Raw genomic sequence first — 19,380 nt, forward strand, 5'->3', positions numbered from 1 at the left:
CCCAGCTCTGCCACGTACTCACAGTGTAACCTTCCTTAACTTAGATCACCCCTCTACGTCCTCATCTAGAAAACGGGGGTAATAACGTAGCCCCGTGAGGACAACGTGAGCTAACAGAAGGTTGTAAGGACCAAGCACCTGCTATCACTATCATCATGCTTAATTTTTACCACCACCCTGCAAATTAGACAGAAAAGATTTTCTCCAACTGTACAGATGAGGAAACGGAGATTCAGAGTTAAAAGGAGTGGCCCAAATCACTCGGCTAAGAGGCAGCAGCGCTGGAACTCACACCCAGGTGTTCTGACGACGAACACAGGGATCCCTCCAGATGCCAAGGTGTGACAGGCCCCAGGTGGCCCGGGCACCATGAGGATAACGGCAGATACCACATGGAAGAGGGAACGCGGTGCCTCTGGAGGACAGTGTGCTCCCAGCCCAGGTGCAGCCTCTTAGCGGTCGTGCTTACCAGGTCTGTTCAGCACGGCAAACGCCAAGTTCATGAACCAGAAATGCCTGCTATCAAATCTACTGCCCGTGAGATCCTAGACAAGCACCTTTGTGCCTCAATTTCCCAGTCAGAACGTTGCGGACACTAAAGCCCACTCCTGGCACCTCCCGTGCTGCTCCATCACCTCACCTGCCTGCGGTGCTCCCAGCGGGATGCTGGGGGTTGTCCCAGGACCGGGCTCGCTGGGGAAGGGAGCCGGTGGCCCGGAGCTCTCCAGCGGTGGGAACAGAGAGCTGGAACACGCACCCGCGGATGCCTGCCGGCTTCTGAACTCTGCGGGAAAGATGCACACGTGAAAACCAACGCCCTGCTCCTCCCCAATAGCGCGAGGTGACTTCCTAGACTGGAATCTGTCCTGCAGGAGAGCCAGGTACAGACAACCACAGTGGTGCCGACGCCATCCTAGTCTCTGCTTCGGTGTAGCCAGGGGAGGAGGGGGTGCGACACGCCCCAGGCTCGGTGCCAAAGGCAGGGGATCCACCTGAGGGACAGCTCTGTTGCCAGGAACAGCAGCGATGGTGACCATTTGGGGGAAAGAGAAACACATGATACAAACGAGACCTTCCATCGCCACCCTTCAAATCCGAGGGAAGAACAGAGTTTTACTCAAAGGTAAAGGAAGAGCTAATACTGTCCTCCATCCTCTAAATCACTCCCTGTCAGGAAGATTAACTCCCAGTGACGTATCTAACCTGAGAGGTGCTTGGTCATGGCATGTGATCAAGGACTCTTATCTGCTCCCACAAAGGGAAGAACCACTGCCTCCCCAGGACCTAGAAAAATGACAGACATGTATGTAATAGGAGCTCAAAAAATATTTCCTGAGGGATGCAAGAACAGGAGAGGGGAGGAGAGGAGCTAGGGGAGGGAACAGAGGAAGAACGCCCAGAGCCAGTCTCTCCTGAAGCCCTCTCTTCTACTCGCTAAAGCTGTCTAGAAGACTCCAGGTGACCAGAGTGAACCAACACAGACAAGTGATGGACGACAGGCTGGCCCTCCCAGGTACCTCGCCGAGAACCCTCCTAGGACATGTCCCTCCACAGTTGGTGGCGGAGGGGTGGGGAGTTGAGGGCGGTGTATCTCAGAGAGTACCTGAGCATGGAAAATCCAACCCTGCAGCCATGAGGGTACAGGGAGACAGAGAAGGGCGGAGTGCAGTCCTTTCCTAAAGCTGGAGCCCACTCACTTCTGCAAGGACCAGCACAGGAAGGCGGTCTTTCTGTTCACGGTTAATAGGCTGCAGGGCAGGGAGGGGGCTATTTGAGCTGAGTTTTCTCTAAGTCGGGGTTTCTCAACTTTGGCACCATTGACACTGGGCTGTACAATTCTTTGAGGGAGCGGGGGCTGCCCGGGACACTGCACGACTTAGCAGCACCCCTGGCTGCCACCCATGAGATGCCAGTGACGCTCTGCAGTCACAGTGACCCACAATGTCCCCAGACTCTGCCAAATATCCCCTGGGGGACAAAACCATCCCTGGTTGAGAACCTTGCCCCAAATACTTGTCACAAGAAGGCGCAGCACGGTGTGGCCCTGTATCAGCTTTGAAATCTCCTATGCAATTGGGCTGATACTATCAACTAGACACCCACAGTGTGAAGTCGCATTTTAATTTCACAGGGCTGAGTTCTTGCCCCAAATGGTACCCACTGCAGAGCAGTCTCAGCCCGGAGTCGGGCCGACAGGCCCCTGGCTCGCTGGGAGGTGCCCCCTTCACACGCCCCACCCCCAAAGAGCTGCTCACCTGAGCCTTTCCAGCAAATGAGAGGCCCTTTGCCCAGAGTCCCTTGTGCATTGCGTATCAGGTAATATTTCAAGTGTTTCTGCTTCTTGGGCTGGGTGGTCAGCTTCAGATTTATGTGATTGGAGAACTCCGTGAAGTAACAGAAGCCTTTCTTCCCACAGCCGACACAGTTCCCAGAGAAACCTGGGGGAGGAAACAAACCATGATGGTTCCCACCTTACACTAAAGTCCCCTCCAAGCCATACATCGTTCACTAGGCAATCACGTCCTGTACCACCAACAGGGAAGTCCAGGGGGCAGAGGTCCCTGTTGGCTCCTGCTGGCCCAGGGGTCAAGATGACCTGGATGCAAACAGAAGGAGGCCCAAGAGGACTGGGTCATAGAGATGTGCCCAGGCAAGCTTGGAAGACTGAGACTGAACTTGCTCAGGGGCGTGTGTAAAGCCTATGCGTCCTACGGGACAGGACACTGACCAAGAACCTGCAATAACCTGCTGTGTCCCCATCTCCTTCGGGGCTGGCCAGTCACGGAATGGCAAAGCAATCAGACCCCTGTGACTGGATACATAGGGAGCCCTCTTCAGAGTCCAAAATTCCCTCCAGGAGTCAAGTAAGTTGATCCCACAAGTTGCAGAAAAGAAATCAAGAGGTCCCCCGTGCACGGCCAGGGTGGTGGCAAGTGACATCTGTGGGCCCAGCAGCCGCGGAGTGGAGACACTCGCCTAGAGGGTGGAGGCCTGTGTCAGCATCCTGCTGCCCGAGGCCAGAGGTGGGCTTTCTGGGAAATGACAGTTCAGCTCTGAGGCTCTGGTAAGGCTCGCTTTACAGAGGCGATGACAAAACCACCTCCCATGAACTATTCAAATCCAGAGAACGTGTTTGAAAGACCTTTACAAACTGTAAAGTCTATTCAAACCGAAATCAACAGAACTGTTAATACAAGAGAAATGTGATGATTTAGCTTTTCTATCTGATGACCTTGCTCGCTGAAGTTCACTATCTCGCAAAGGCCTTCCCCACGACCTTGCCTCGCCCACTGGTAGGTCTGGTTTCTATGAACAAGGTCCTTTGGGGAGACATCCTGAAGCTGAGACTAATTTATTTTATCGTATCCTCTGGCTGACAAATTTACAAAGGGCATTTCGACTTAGGCCAGGAGGGCCGTGGGGTTCTGTGCATAAGCTCTGCTTTTAATCTTGAGGTCTCTGGCTACTGTCCAAAATAACATCAGTTTGTGAAGGTTCAAAACAGTCTCCACAGGGAAAGATGACGTCTATATCACAGAAAACTTCTGGATTCTCTGATCTATTTAAGCAAATTGAATATTCCTTAAAAGGCATGAGAATTAAGGACAAATCTCTTGGTCTAAGAAGGCAGGCACAGGTTACTTTATCCTTCTAGACTCCTATGCCCTCTGTACCAGAGGAAACAGACAAGGTACCGAAGAAATGCCAACACTGTGCTCTATGGTTACTTGCTGTTAAAGGGGCAGGGAGGAAACGGACAGGCAGAGAAAACCAGTGGCGTCCTTGCCATTCACTGTCACCCAGACAGGGCACTCAGCTCAAGTGATGCAACCACCCGTCGGTCAGGACAGCAAAACCTTCCTTTGGGAAATGAGAACTGGAGAGGCTACGTAGCTGCTTTGCCCAGAGTAGATCCAGAAAGTGATGCACTGGATTCTAGCGTGAGAACGGGGTACAGACCCACAGGCACAGCCTCCAAGCTGCCTCCCACGCCCCCACCCCCGTCTCCTGCTTACCTCCCAATCCTCCTGCTGCTCTGCTGAATTCCCAACTGGACTTCATGTTGACGACAGACCTCATAACTTCTTCCTTGCTGTTACAGCTACTGAAATTTGTGTACTTTCCCCCATAACTATCCCCGTGCTTCCAAAGGACCGGAAGCATGGTACGTCCACGGGGAGGCATGGGTCGCATCTGTGTGTGTAAGTGTCTGTATACAAACTAGTGCCGGGCACAGGGGAGACAGCAAATACCGGGAGGGAAGGAGGAGACAGGAACCAAGGTAACTGTCAAGGTGAACACGCAGCATCTCTGCACACACTTTGATATGCTTTTATTTTCTAATGCCTTAATGTTTCTCATGTGTTCTAACTTTTTTTTGTTTATTCAATCCATTTTCTGATTTTATTTTATTTTTTTAATATTTTTGGCTACACCCACGTGGCATGTGGAATCTCAGCTCCCTGACCAGGGATTAAACCCCACCCCTTGCAGTGGAAGCACAGACCCTCAACCACTGGACCGCCAGGGAAGTCCCTAATGTCTCCTAACTTTATAATCTAATGTTTTTATTTATTCTTTGGTCTCCAACCTGGGAACCTTGAGACAAACAGCTCAATGGCCATCCGAGAATGAGGCCCTCAGAAGCCTTCCAGGCTCCCCGGAAGGGATTCTGACCCTGGAGGTTGAAAAAACGATGAACAAGAAACAGAACCACAAAACCAAGGATGCTCAGAGCACTTCGCCAAGGCCAGCACCGCCATCCCTCTCCAGAAACAGCTCGATAGCTTACAGGCCTCGGTCCCATGAGAACTGTGGGCTGTGAGACCCTGGCTCCATTCCAGATGCGGGGAGGGGAGCCACAGACCAGAAGGGGCTCCTCCTGTGGTTCAGATATAAAAGTGGAAACCCTGGCCCTTCCAGGACAGTAAGGACAGGCACACCTCCGTCTACCGCACGTGCCTCTGTGTCTTCACATCTAAATGCCAGGTAGTAACATACCCACCTCACTCACCCACCTCATTTTTACCTAGAACAGTTCCTGGCACATGAGAAGTGCCCAGTAAAGTAGCTTCTGTTCGGTCCATCCCCTGCCGCTGCTGTCTGTCTCCAACTGGCAATCCACCCATTTCTCATGAGCCGACTCCATCACCAACTCTTCTGAGATACTCTCCCATCCCCAGGAGCCGGTGTGTCCTTCAGAATCCTGCAGCACCTTAAGCCCCCGGCTGGGACCCGCTGCACCGAGACTTCCTGGAAGCTTGATGTCTGCGGTCACGGGTCCAAGCTGAGTCCTGGTTTGCCCGGGCCCTCCCACAGGCTATGAGCTCCCAGGAAGGACCAGGTCCGACTTGGCTATGGGGCCCTGGGCTGAATTTAAAGTCCACCTTCAGTTTGGGGTTCAACATTCCATAAATGCTTAATTACTTGCCTGGTGGATGAACAAAGAGCTCCTTTGCTCCCGTCTCAGACATGAACATTCTAGCTGGATGTTTTCTCCTCCTCTGTCTTAGCTATCAGCCAATTTCAAAAAACTGAAACACACACCTAGTTTTTAATCTTTTCGCTTTCTCAGACCAAATCCCTCAGTTGATTCAAAGTCACTAAAACAACCCTCCCTTCCTTATAAATTATGTGGGGAGGGGTGCCTAAAGCTGCTGCTTAGCCTAAGATATTCCACAGCCTCCACTTCATAGGTCACTAAAAAGCGCTCAGCCCCAGCCCCCAGAGGGCTGTGGGGCCACCTTGTCCCGTGCAGCCATCAGGGTTAATTGCAGGAAACCTAAACAGTGCTAAGTGTGCAAGCTGAGAGCATAAAGTTATTTTAAAAGAAGAAAGCCTAGGTTATTACCAGCAGGCCCCTGTTCCCCACCTCCGATGGCTTTTTGGCAAGCAATTAACAAAGACCCCACTTCCTCTATGCTCCCCGCCTGAGGGGCCGAAGCTGTTCCCCGGGCTGGTGGTGAATGAACTGAAAGATTCTTGTCTTCACATTTCGAGACACAGAGCCTCCTTGATTTACTGCCCTGGCAATTCCTTTACAGTCACAAAGGGGAGGAATTCAGGCAAAGCCCTAGCCACGGCCAGATCAAACACCAACCAAGTCACCAGCCCATCTCCCCCACTCGGTCCATCCGCCTTGATAAGCAAATTAAATCTGATATGCAGTGACTCCACGAGCTGCCTTGGCAGAGTTGATTTTCTGGATTATTCTTGCTTTCAAAAACTAGTTACGATATTGGCCATTACAGAGTACTGAGCAGAGTTCCTGTGCTACACAGCAGTTTTTTATTAGTTATCTATTTTATATACAGTAGTGTGTATATGTCAATCCCAATCTCCCAAATTTATCCCTCCCTCCCCTTAAGAATCTTAAAAAAAAAAAAGAGTGGATATATGTATATATATATATAACTGATTCACTTTGCTGTACACCTAAAACTAACACAACATTGTAAATCAACTATACTCCAATAAAAAGTAAAGCAAACAAACAAAACTGTGACAATAAGCCCACAGACCTGCCTTGAGAATTGGCCACAACTTCTTCTCTCCCTGGGCACTGCCCCAGAGCCGTGTCTGTCCCTCCAGTGAGTAATTGTCTGACGTGTTTCAGAGTCTACACACGGTTGTGGCATGTCCCCCCGACCCTCGTGGCAGGAACCATTTCTTTCTCTTCTCTGGGTCAGTCCTCACTTCCCCCCTCGATCCACCCTTCGGTCCCTCGCACAGAGCTTCAGACATAAAACGTCCTCGATAAATGTCCACTGAAGTGCATTACCTACCCAGCCTTGGGGGCCGTATCAAGCACAAAAGTGAGGTTTAAACGTCTGTACACGTGGGAAGTACAGAAGGGACTGGGGGGCAGGCGGATAAGTTTAACATAGACGTTTTCCCATAAATTCTCATGGTCAAACTTGCTTCTGCCATGAAGACTATTCCTGAGGCTACATCTGAAATAGAGATCATTACCAACCCATCTGCCTGCACAGCTCTCCTGCAAAGGAGACGCGAGGCCAGATGAGGGGTCTTGTAGAAAGCACCTGCCCACTCTACAGATGAGGACACTGAGGCCCGGGCCACACAGCAACCTGCAGTCAGACATGGGGCTGAAGCCAGCTCACTGGGCTCTCGGTCCAAACCTCACACCTGCCCTGATTTTTCTCCACTAATGGGGGAGTGTGCTGAGCACAGGGCCGGGCACACAGTAAGAGCTCAATGAATGCCTGAACAGCCAGGCTTGGTAAGGCTTGGCCTCAACTCTGAACTAAAGCTGGGGCTTCCATGGGCCAGAGGTGGTTCCAAAGATCAAAGTCACCACTCCCCTAGGTTGATCTCGACCAGGTATAGGATGCTGGGGTGTGGTAGTTAGAGGGTACAGTCTGGAACCAGGAAGACCTGAGTTTGAATCCTGGCCCTGTTCCTTTCCTTGTGCACCCTTGGGCAAGTTCATTAACAGGTCCAAGGCCACCATCTGTTAAGCCAGGATAAGAATGATGGGCTGGTAGATGGGAGAGGTAAAGCGAAGGAGAGAGCGGTAGAGGATGCCTGGCAGTCCCTCAGAGCATGACTGTCCTCGAGGCAGGGACATTCTCCTCCTGCCTCATGTCTGCTGGCTTCCAACAGCACCTAGGACAGGGTTTGGATCGCATTCCTGACTCAGGTAGGCACTTAGTAAAGGTCTGATGACTATAAGTATAAAAAAAAATTAGTACTAGTTGATGCGCTTTCTACAGGAAGGTAGTCACATCTTAAAATAACTCTCATTTGCGTTCCATTCCACAAAGAAATAGCCCACAGAATGAGGAATAAACGGGATGGTGTGACCTGCTGAAGAAGATGCCAAAGGGGGCCTGTCCCCCAAGGGGACCAATGGCCCTCCTTGTCCCCATGCGCCATGCAGCCACAGTCGCAGAGAAGAGCAGAGGAGGAACTTACCAAGAAGGGCGTTGTGTCCGTTGTCATCCGGCAAGAACCTCTTGTCGACGGCACACACCAGCAGATGGTCCGGCAGGCTGGGGGACCTGGCGCCCACCAGGAGGAAGCCCGCGGGGACATCGATGGGCTCGTTAGAGATGGAGACGAGACGCAGGTCCTTCCCCGCCTGGCAGAACCCTAGGAGGGACGGACAGGCTCACACGCTGCCCAGCGAGCGGCCCCCGCAGAACCAGGATCCACGAGGCAAAGGGGTGAGGACGGTGTGATCTCATCAGCAACCACCCTCGCCTCTGGACCTGGTTGACTTTCACATTAACTCTGAGGACACTCAAGTGCGTTATCCTTACATGCTTTTCACTTGCCGATTACAACTATTCACATTAAAGTGATTAGAAAGAATAAAAAATAAAAAAATAAAATTAATTAATTCTGAAAATAAAGATAAAATAAAAATAGAAATAGTTAATTCTGAAAGATAAAATTAGAACTATCATCATTCGTGACACTTAACCTCTTTCTGTTTTTATGACTACTGGGGTAAAACACACATTAAGGTACAAACGGAGCTCAACGGGAAAAAGGGGTAGACCAACGACGGCAGATTAAAATGCAGACAAGATAAAGCTGTAAGGGGCTGTAATGTGATGTCTTTTCCACCCTGTGTTTTACGGGCACGTGGCATGGGCACGTGGCAGGAATACGGGCTGAGGACCCGGTGACACGGGTGGCCTCAAGGGGCCTCAGCAGCAGAGGCAGACTTTCACTCTACACACCTGAACTTTTTCTATTTCAGAGCTTTTAAACCTATTTCCTATTTAAAAATTGTGTCCAAAAATACCTAGGGAAAACAGGACGACGAGGGAAACAGCTGAGATTTATTTGGATGGGCCCTTTCTGGGAATCTCTCTCCCTGAAGGCACATGCAGCCTGACCCCCTGTGCTTTTCCATCTTTAATTACCCACAGGGATGATGAGAGTTAACGAGAACCCTGATGATTCCAAGGCCTCCCCTGCAAAACTCTCCGGAACTTTAAGAAGATTCTCCCCCGGTGAGTCTGCTTTACCATTTACAATGCACTGGCTCTGAGTTCTCCCACCTGCCCCTGGGCGAAGCAGGAAACAGCGCCCACTGTGTACAGCACCAGATGGGAGAAGCCCTGGAAAGCTCACACTTGATCACCTTTGGGGAAGTGGTCCTGACCCAGCTGCAGACAAGGCTCAGAGAGGTTAAGTTATTTGCTCAAAGCTGCTCAGAGCGGGGCCAGGATGGAGCCAGGTCTGGCTCTCAGGCTTGGGGTGGTTCCCCTGCGTCGTCTCGATGAAGTTAAATTCCCACAGGTGAGGTCAAGGGCCCAGCAGGTCTTTACCTCCATGACCCGGGCCCCTCCCAGTCTGCACAGCAGCCCCTCCCTTCTGAAGAGCTGGAGAAAAACAGGTCGTGGGCAGTCAACGTTTACTGCGCTCACGTGGAAATTCTTTGAAAATCATGGCAATGACCACTGGAGAGTTTGCCATTCCCTAATTTAATCAGGCAGCCTTTTGGCACTTGGACACCAGGAGTCCTGCATCATGAAGGACCACTGTACTGGTTTCCCCTTCCCTGGGACAGCAGCCCCAGTGAGGGCGGATCCCTCCCCTGCCGGCCACCACGCAGAAGGTCAAGTCTAGGCCCCCACGCAGAGTGCAAGGGGCCTCCACAACCCACCTCGCCACTTCTCCAAGCCCTGCCGGGCCACCTCTCAGGCCCCTACCTACAGAAACTAGCAGTTCCCCTCTAAGCCTCTGCACCCGTCGCTCCTCTGTCGGGAATATCGCACGTCCCCCAGCCCTCTCACAGTCTCCTGGCTAACTCCTGCTGATCCTCCAAAACCCAGATAAAGGACTCCTCGTCCAGGAAGCCTTCCCCAAACCCTCTGCCTGCACTAGGAGCCTTTCCTGTGTTCCCATGCACCCCTGCTGGCCCACCCCACCCTCCCAGCACTTTCTACATTGCGTGCAGAGGGTCTGCTCACCTACACAACTTTGCGACACTGGGAATTCTTGGAACTTTTATCTCCATATTTTCAGAGCAGGGGCTCAATAATTATTGTAACCAATCAACTGACCAACTAAGTAGTGACACCTCTTGACTGGCATGGTGACAGGATAGGTGAACTTCCGACCACTCAGCACGTTTGTTGGGCGAGGGGGCAGCAGAGCCAGAGGCACGCTCAGAGACCCTGGAGCGCAGAGCACAAGCTCCCATCACTGAACAGAGGTGTCACCCACCCGGCAGCTCCAAGCCTCAGTTCCTCAACAGCAAAATGAGGATGACATGACCGACGTTACAGGGTTCCTGAGATAACCTATTGATATATCTGCTTTTTCAACAGCAAAGTACCAACAGATGTGAAAGATGATTCCTACTCATCAACACTGAGTTAAACACATGGTGCAAGCCGGTCTGAGTTGGGATACCCTAGTTTTCAAACAGCCAACGCAGAAAAATTAACTTTTGGATCTGAATCCATTTGTAATGGTGAGGCTGTGCAAAGAGAGACTGAGGGCTGTGAGCCTGACAGAGCCCCATGCGGTGCAGCCGGTGCTGCGAGACGGGAGGGCACGCCTGGCCACGGCTCGCACCTCGGGGCCCCGCAGCACACAGCCCGGCGGGCATCTCACCGTCCGTGGTGCAGCATCCTTCGGGCGGGGGGTGCATCTGATAGGGGTTTGGGGGACAGCTCTGCTCCAGTCCCCCGTCCCCCTCCTCTTCCTCTTCCTCATTGTCCACTCGGCTTCCACCTGGACGTGGGAAAGGGGGGCAGTGAGCAAGGCGGAAGTAGCAAGCACGCGGCGAGTCCCAGCTAGTTAGGATTAACCAGTCCTCACAGACACACTGTTCACGCCAGGCATCACCGCCCTTCTTTACTAGCGGTGAAAGCCAAGGCCCACTCAGGCTGGATGTCTCTCTCAAGGTCACAGGCTCCGGCTCCAAGCCTGGCCTTGTGACTTCAAATTCAGGTCCATGTCCCCTCCCAGCCCCCAGAGCTGCACACATTTGCACAAGCAGCAGGGTTCAGTGCGGATACAGTTGTTGACAAGTCCTGAGCATGGAGCCTGCACGCAGTAGGCGCTCCAAAAACATCTGTGTGGGAGGAACCCGGTGTAACACATGGACCACGTTCCAGGTAAGGAAACCAAGGTTCAGAGAGACCCAGCGATTCGACAAACCGCTAAGCAGCACAGCCAGCGTGTTCCCAGGGATACCCGACATCCAAGCTGCTGTTCTTGGCACTCACTGCGTCACTTGGTTTAGAACCCAAAATACAGTGTGAATGGCCTTTACGGTGAAGAAGAGAGGAGTGAAACTATCTGCCGTTATTTATCCCCAAGGGAGAACTGGATGTGTACACACTAGAAATACAAACACACCCGAATCCCGCCAGACTCACAAGAAAAGCCATTCCAGAACAGGGCCAGGCCCTCCCATGTGACTTTAAGACTTTAGGAAACTGTTTTTAAGTGAAATAGTATTTCAGGAGTAATGGCAAGTATGGAACCAGCCAAGAAAGCCAGAAATCGGCTCAGGGAAATCCCACTCTCCCTGTGCGTGAGTTTCATCACAGCAATAAAACGGATGGTCTTCCCCACAGGCTCTCAGCTCCCAGAGAGCAAGGCCCCTGCCCTTATTCATCTCTGTAATTCAGGCTGCTGGCAGAATGCCTCGCGCAGAGGCCACGCTCAGGAAAAGACTCCCCAGCTGGTCCAAGCACACACGGTTATACCTTATTTACCCAGCCGGCTAGAGAAAGAGGGTTTCACATCAATGGATATTCAAACTCCTTCTACCTTCTTTTCACAGATATTTTGGGTAAAAAATCTTTCTCAACTTGTCTATCATTAAATGTCATTTCATAAATAGCATCTGGATTTCTCCACGCAATAGTCATCACGCGCCTCCTCCGACACACGAGGCCAGGAGATAGTTGCTTCTTCCTTTTTTGTTTCTCTGTCTCCTCCTCCAGTGCTGGCCCCTTTGCTGCCATTCCTTCTACTCGCATCTTACTTGGTTCTCACACCTTCCATCCATCCAGTGAGTTACGTGGCTTTAGGTTAATGATGAAATTGTGTGCAGCAGAAAGAGATCGACTAGGAATCTGGAAACTCGAGTTTTAGTCCTTGGGTCTGCCACTGTCTGTGTGGCCACAGGAAAGTTACTTAACCTCTCTGTGCATCAGATCCTGCCTCTTTAAATGAGGTGGTCATAGACGGTCACTTTGAGCTGTGACAGTCTATGGGGAAATATGGCCCTCAGAGTTGCACAGAACATTCCAGGTGTGATTTAATCAGTACAGGAGGCTGGGAGCATAACCTCAGGGTGGCCACCACTTTAAATGTGTAGGAAGGACAAGAGGCAGAAGAAACTCAACATTTCAGGCCAGCCCAGGACCATGACCTTGGGAAGGTCACAGCAGGAAGTGAGCAAGAATTCCTAGTGTCTCCACCCCTCCAGAACTAGAGGACACAGAGGTGGCGGGGAGACTGTACAAAGATTACCCAGGAAGAACACAAAAGGGGTTAGAGGGATAAACTCCAAAGCCTTCTTCAGAGGCCTCCTTCCTGCCATTAAATGCAGGCAGGGATGGTTTTAGCAGAAGGTGGAGTCATGCCCAGACCCCAAGCACCAGCCATGCAGGTTGGGTCCCCCAGGGGCTCAAACCATCCTTTAGCCACCTATGCAGTAGGTGGCTTAGAAGGCTCTCTGCAAAATCAAGACTAGTCTGTGAGCCAGAGACTCACCTCCAGGGGCTCAGGGTGGGGGGCAGAGAAAAGCACCAACAATTATTGTGAATAGGGGAGAGAAAGCCGGGGACTTTGGAGCTCTGAGGGCACACACAGGAATGTCTGCACGTTATCCTGTTCGACCAAAAAGAACAGGAATCCAGACTCTCGGAAAGAATGAAAGAGGAGGGTCTTAAGCCTCTGAAAGTCAAAGAAAGGGCTCAAAATCCAGTCGCTGCTAAGAAAGCAGGATTAAAGGTCAAAGGTCTACATCAGACATTTCAGGGTCTTTGATGGAATCCGTCAGCCAGCAACAAGCCCGAGGAGATTTCCTAACCAGGGCCAGACTAAACCAGACTGTTTACCAAGGTCTCCTGGCAGGATGAGAGCTTTAAAATGGCCTTAGACAAAACCAACTGGATGGGGAGCTTAGGACCTTAAAACTCAATCACGGGAATCCAGAGATTCCACAGGAGCGCTTCACCCCATGGAGTATGAGGGTATTGGCTTTAATGTTTAGAGTAAATTTTGTTTTCTTTCCACAAGAAGAAACTGTATGACATGCTGAGTGGGTGGGATTACAGGAGTTTACCTGCATCTTGTTGAATAAATAAATACTTATCCCCAAATACTGGGGTTGTATTTGTTTTGTTTGGTTGGTCTTTCTTTAAAACAAACAAACAAACAAAAAAACACGTAAAAGGCTTCTCTCCTAGAAGGAGGGTATAATACCCCTAACTTGGAAAACAAAGGAACAAGGCCCCACTGAACTGCCCTGGCAAATACAGAAAATGTTAACAGATCAAGGGGTCTTTGGGATACCAGCACCCTGGTCTTAAAAAGCATCCTTAATGTTATTGTCTGAGGAAGGACAGCAATAAGATAAGAGACCCTGGCAGACAGCTGGACAGACAAAACAAGCCCTCTGCACCAAGTTCTATGATGCGGAAACCAGGGGCTCAAGCTGAGTGCTTGGCTGATGACAACTGGCAAATCCACAAGCGTCTCCTCCTGTTCACCAACCCCTCCCCCCTCCTCCCAGCACTAGAGAAACGAAATCTCAGAGGATTTCTCTATGCTGTGTGCCAGACAAATGGGAAAAATCATAGAAAGGGCCTGCTCTGGTTTTCATACCAACACGAGGGCTGACCAAGCCGGCTGGCAGCTGGCGGGGAGCCTTTGGCACTCAACACAGGAGGCCCGGGCCGCGCAAGCCTGCAAGTTGTCCCTGGAAAGCGCCACGTGATGAGGACAGGTGAGGGCAGCCCGAGAAGTCGGAATGTTCAGGATGCAGCCTCTCACTTAGAGGCCAGCGAAGGTCATCTATGGAGAGCTTTGACCCCACGAAAGGCTGACTGGGAAACCCTAGGGCTTTCTCCCCACCTGTCCCCAGGTGAACATCCTTCAGAACTTCAAACCCATCTTTCATTTTCCCAAATCATGGGGCCCAATCACTGGTGGAGGTGAAAGCACTCTGTTGATTTTAAGGTGCCATTCAAATGTACGAAGTTATTTATCAATACATTATTCATCATTAGAAACAAAGCCTTTCAATATTGTAAGAAGTTAAGGATGACCATTAAATATACATTTCACATGTCTTTCAGCTAGCCGAAAACAGTCTATGAGAGACCCCCCAATTATTTCTCAAATGCCCCCAATGTCACAGTAATGCTTCCTGTGCCAGAAAACACTGGTACTTTCAATGTGAATATCAGAGAATTCTTAGGTTTCCTAATTTGTACTTTTGATCACAATCTACTTTCTCTCAGACCCAGATCCAGTTCCTTTAGGTCCTTAGTGGTTGCTATTTGCAAGGTTAATTTTGTAAGGACGTTTTAAAGAGTGACACAAAGAATGCCTCCCTGCTTGAATAATAGACTATCAGATATCACATGAGGACCTCTGTGCCTCATTTTCCCCTTATGTGCAACCGTCCCCAGCCCATCACCCCCACACACAGTCACACACTCACAGTGACACACACACATCATGACCACCCCAAGACAGGACGCAGCATACTGCATGCTTCATTAATTAGTTAATTTTTGTTTTAAACCACAGCCCTCTTTTACTTCAAAAGCTAAGTGAAGTCTGCAGGTAACTTCAAGTGAAAGACAAAATAAAAAGATCTTCCTTAGAGCAATAACTCTCATACTTTGGATTGCCGTGTAAGAAAATACACGACTATAAAAAATACAAACGAAAGATTGAAAAATAGTCAGTTTACTCTCTGGATAATCAAGTAAACCCTAAACCTAACCCCAGGCCTGAAGATAATTTATTCCTGGCACACAATTGGTCTCGGTTTTTAACAGTTTCTGGAGGGCTTTTATAACTGCTATCACAAAGAAAAACTACCCACACTCCTTTGCAAAGATACAGCCACAAATCACAAAGAAAAAGAAAAATATAACTGAGGGTCAAAAGTATGTTAAAAAGTCCTACTTATTCAAGTGAGACCATCAAACCTTTTAATAAAAGTAACATCCAACTCAGAACAGGCTAACATGGCCCTTTCCTTCTCCTACTAGTCCAACGAATCATTTTATTCCTTGCAACTTTATGGCTGAAACAGTTTTAGCCAAGTAAGGATGCACATGCAACTTTCTCTTTTCTAATAATTCTGTTCTTTGAGACCCAATAGTTTCTACAGTTTGCTCAGAAGAGGAAAGAATTTCCAGTCCCACTGCTAACATTCCCGCACACGGTAAAAGAAAGGCATGGACGTATCTCCTACCTTCTAGAGCAGAAAGCTGCTGCTCTGCTTCCAAGTACAACTGGGAGAAGATGGGCCTGGGTACCAGGCTGTTGGAGCGCAGCGAGGCCTCGATGGAGTTGTGCAGGACCTCCTCGAACCGCGTGGTCTTCAGCTGTCCAGCGTAAGAGTTTCCCATCTTCAAAAGAGACGAAGGCGTCTTCTGTTAAAATGGCATTTCAATTTCGGTTAAAAAGCCTGACCCCGAGCACAACGTCCAAAGGTAAAAGGGATCCCGACTGCAAGGAGGGGAGGGCCCTGTATCCCCCACTCAGCCAAGAGGAGGAGCGGGAAGCTCTCGGCTCTCAGCTGCAGCTACTGCCGGGCAATTACAGGAAGTTATATAAGTAACAGCTTTCTCTAATTTAGCACTCATAGCAGAGTCTGACACCTCTTAGATTTTACTAGAAATTGGCTCTTAGTCATCTGCAAGTTTCACAGACCCCCAGCTTTTCCCTGAGAGGTGATCCTGCTTTTGAGAGACCCCAGACAAATGACACTTTCTTTTCCTCGACTTGCAGAAGAATAGCCCGGCGCCACTTTTGTGTGAGAGCAGCTGACAAAGCAGCGATCCATGACAACCAGTCCCCGATTTCAGGATTACGGGACCTGGTCTGCCTTCACCTTCTCAGGAGGAAGGCCAGCAGACTTCCCATCCTTGCCTCCTCTGCTAAAAGGCCAACTGTGAACACTCTTCCTTTAAAGTGTTTTTAGTTTATTATGTTTCCATTAGACAAGTAATGCAGAATTACATCTGGAAATCTGGAAATTACAGAAGAGGGTGGAAAAACAGGAGGAAAATCACTATGTCCATCTCCCAAGATAACCACTGTGATTTTTCTTTTTGTAGCAACTTAAGATCTAATTCACATACCATCCCATTCACTCACTATACATAAAATAAAGAACAAGGTCCTACTGTATAGCATAGGGAACTACATTCAATATCTTGTAATAACCTATCATGGAAAACAATGAAAAAGAATAGATATATATGTATAACTGAGTCACTTTGCTGTATACCGGAAACTAACACAACACTGTAAATCAACCATACTTTAATTTTTTTAAAAAGGGTACAAGTCAATGGTTTTTAGTGTATATTCACATGTGGTGCAGCCATTACACAATTGATTTTAGAACACTCTCATCACCCCCAAAAGAAATTTCATTCCCATTAGCCGTCACCCCCAAAGTCCCCAATCCTCCAGCCCTAAGCAGCCACTAGCGTACTTTTTGTCTATAGACACTTATTAATGAAATCATACAGTATGCGGTCCTTCCTTCTGTTAGCACGTCTTTACTGTTCCTCTGTGTTGAGCACACGTCAGTGCTCTGTTCTTTCTCATACTTTGATGCATTCTTTCCAGACTTAATTCTCCGGGGAGCAGGAGGGAGATGGGAGACCGTATCCACACAGGTATAATCACTCTGTGATACAATTTTCGATTCTGCTCTTTTCATTTGAACATTTCATAACAAACATTTCACCCAATCCTCTTACAAATGCTGTTAGAACCATTTTAATGGCTACATTACATTGCATTGAGTGAAGGTTCAGATATTTGCTCAGACATTTCTTTGGGATCAGACATATGGTTAAATTCTGTTTAGTCCTTCCCACGAACTGGCACTTAAATGTACATTCCTTCCTAATGTTTTCTGTTTATTTCCTATTTCATTTAGTTTTTGTTTAGATCTCCTTTTTTCTGTTCCCTTTTGGTTTATTTTGTTGTACTTCTAAACAACTTCTTAAAATGAGTACTTTATGGTCATCATTATTTTCCATCTTACTGCTCTGATAATGGAGATATTTAAGGCTACACATTTTCCTCTGGGTGTCTCCTGTGCAATGGCCCCTTGGTATAGTGTAAAGTGGTCCCCTTTTCATTTCTTTTTAGACAGTTTATGATCTCCCTTGGGATTCACTTTTTGATTCAATAATTATCCAGGAATGTAGGTTTAATTTCTAAATAGAATTTGGGAGGAAGAAGGAGTAGCCTTATATTATTTATTTATAATTTTTATTGGATAATCACGACTGTGGTCTTTAAAAACGCTACTTTTAAAATTTGCTAAGGGTTTCTTTCTGACGGGTGCCAGTTTTACAAATATGCTGTCATATGAGAAAAGATTAAACTCTCTTCAGGGTATGAAAGTAGATTATTTAACTTTTCTACATCCTCACATATTTTGTGTCTCCTCTACTGTTAATTTTCAAAGTGGCATTTGACCTAGAAATAGCACAGGTGGGGAATTCCCTGGTGGTCCAGTTGTTAGGACTCCGAGCCTCCACTGCAGGGGGCCCGGGTTCAATCCCAGGTGGGGGAGCAAAGATCCCACACGTACCATGGCGCAGCCAAAAAAAAAAAAAAAAAGCACAAGATGCCATCCCCGACAGGACCACAGGACAGTGGCTTCCTGCTTCATTACAGTGTGTGACGCACATAATCACGCTAGTTGTAAGACTGGCTTCACATGCCAGGTACCACCTCACACACCAATAGGGAAGAAATCCCCCTTGTCCTTACTCTGTAGGTGGCCAAGCAATTTCAAGATGGGACCGTTGGTGCCCTAAGGAGCTCTGGTTTCCCTCCCGAGGGTAAAATGGGCCCGAGTCATCAGGTTGATTTTCTGCCTCTGTTGTAAGAAAGGCTCAGCCTTCCTTCTTGCAACTAAAAGTAAATGGAAACCATTAAACACTTCCTGCTTGTGGCAATAACTGCTGAGCACAGGGCCCCCTTGGTCAGCCTCTGCTTACAGCCTGGGGAAATGAGCCGGTGGGAGCATTGCTTCAGGAACTACCCCCAACAAGAAGAAAGTGCTCCTGAAAGAGAGAGGGCATCGGCCAAAATCACCTAACAGGCTGAGTCAGAAGAGGCTGCAGGGCCCTCGGTCTGCCTTCTGCCTTTTCTCTCAACCCGCTGCATCTTTCAACACACGAATGAGGGATTACCGGCCACCTCTGGGGCCACTTGCGTTCATTTCCATTCAGGGTGGTCCGTGGAAAGCTGCCGCCAATTAATAACATCACAAATGCCTCCTGTTTCTATAGACCTTTGTCTGAAGAGCTCAACATACACAGAAAGGAGCTGTAAGTCTGGCTCATTTTACCTGGGGCCCCTGCAGAATCAGTCGATGGTTGAAAGAAATGCTCAGGGCATCCAGACCCTCCCTTCCCAAGGTCCTGTGCCACTCACCTGACAGCCGATGGGCGCCCTGACCCCAGAGGACTCCAGCGGTGAAGGCAGAGCAATGCCTGGTGTGGACAGAGCAGTAAAGAGGAAGAGAGAAAACTAACATCGTCCGGCTCCCACATGCCAGGCACCTTGTTCCGTGCGCCCGGTAGTCACGTGAGGGATAATATGAAGCCCGTTTTAAAGATGGCAAATCCAAGTCTCAGAGATGATAAGTGACCTGGGAGAACTCTTGTTGAAAGAAAATAGAATTAAGGGGAGGGGGAGGGAGGAAGGGCAGGGGAAGGAAAGAGGGAAGGAGGTGGGGAGAAACACAAAAGGCACAACGGCATAGACAGAAGAGTGTTCACACTCAAAAAAATGGAAGTTGTATTTTACAGCCCTGAGCAAACATCAAAGCTTTAATGTCTAGAAGCAAATAATAAGAGAGGCAATGACCCCACTCCCACCTAATGAAGCATCTGAAATCCGAAGTAGATGCTGGTAACTGAGGATGGGGAAGGACACCGAGAATCGTATGACAGTGTTGTGGCCCTTTTCGTTAGTCCTACTGGACCACAATCAAATGGTGTGGAAACTTCCTACCTACACCTGGCAGTGCTCCATCTCACAGACAAGACCACCTGCCAGTGAGGAGGGTTTGGGATCCGAGGGCAGAGCAGGCTGAGATGGAGGCCCAGTTGGGGCGCGCTAGGATCCCACAACTGTCACGTGGGGAACTAAAGA

At 49.2% G+C, this 19,380-nt stretch overlaps 1 protein-coding gene across 1 annotated transcript in view; it reads right to left on the reverse strand.

Annotated features, from left to right (window-relative positions):
* Positions 1-19,380, reverse strand: part of GREB1 (growth regulating estrogen receptor binding 1) — an 84,079-nt gene that overhangs the window by 56,693 nt on the left and 8,006 nt on the right. The window contains exons 2-6 of the mRNA XM_057741812.1: positions 15,440-15,596; positions 10,600-10,719; positions 7,939-8,115; positions 2,256-2,438; positions 641-784 (exon numbers count right to left, since the gene is read on the reverse strand). Coding sequence (XP_057597795.1) covers positions 641-784; positions 2,256-2,438; positions 7,939-8,115; positions 10,600-10,719; positions 15,440-15,596 — 781 coding nt within the window. The remainder of the gene's footprint in view (positions 1-640; positions 785-2,255; positions 2,439-7,938; positions 8,116-10,599; positions 10,720-15,439; positions 15,597-19,380) is intronic.

This window comes from Hippopotamus amphibius, chromosome 7 (genome assembly GCF_030028045.1).
Source record: "Hippopotamus amphibius kiboko isolate mHipAmp2 chromosome 7, mHipAmp2.hap2, whole genome shotgun sequence".
Taxonomy (NCBI): domain Eukaryota; kingdom Metazoa; phylum Chordata; class Mammalia; order Artiodactyla; family Hippopotamidae; genus Hippopotamus; species Hippopotamus amphibius.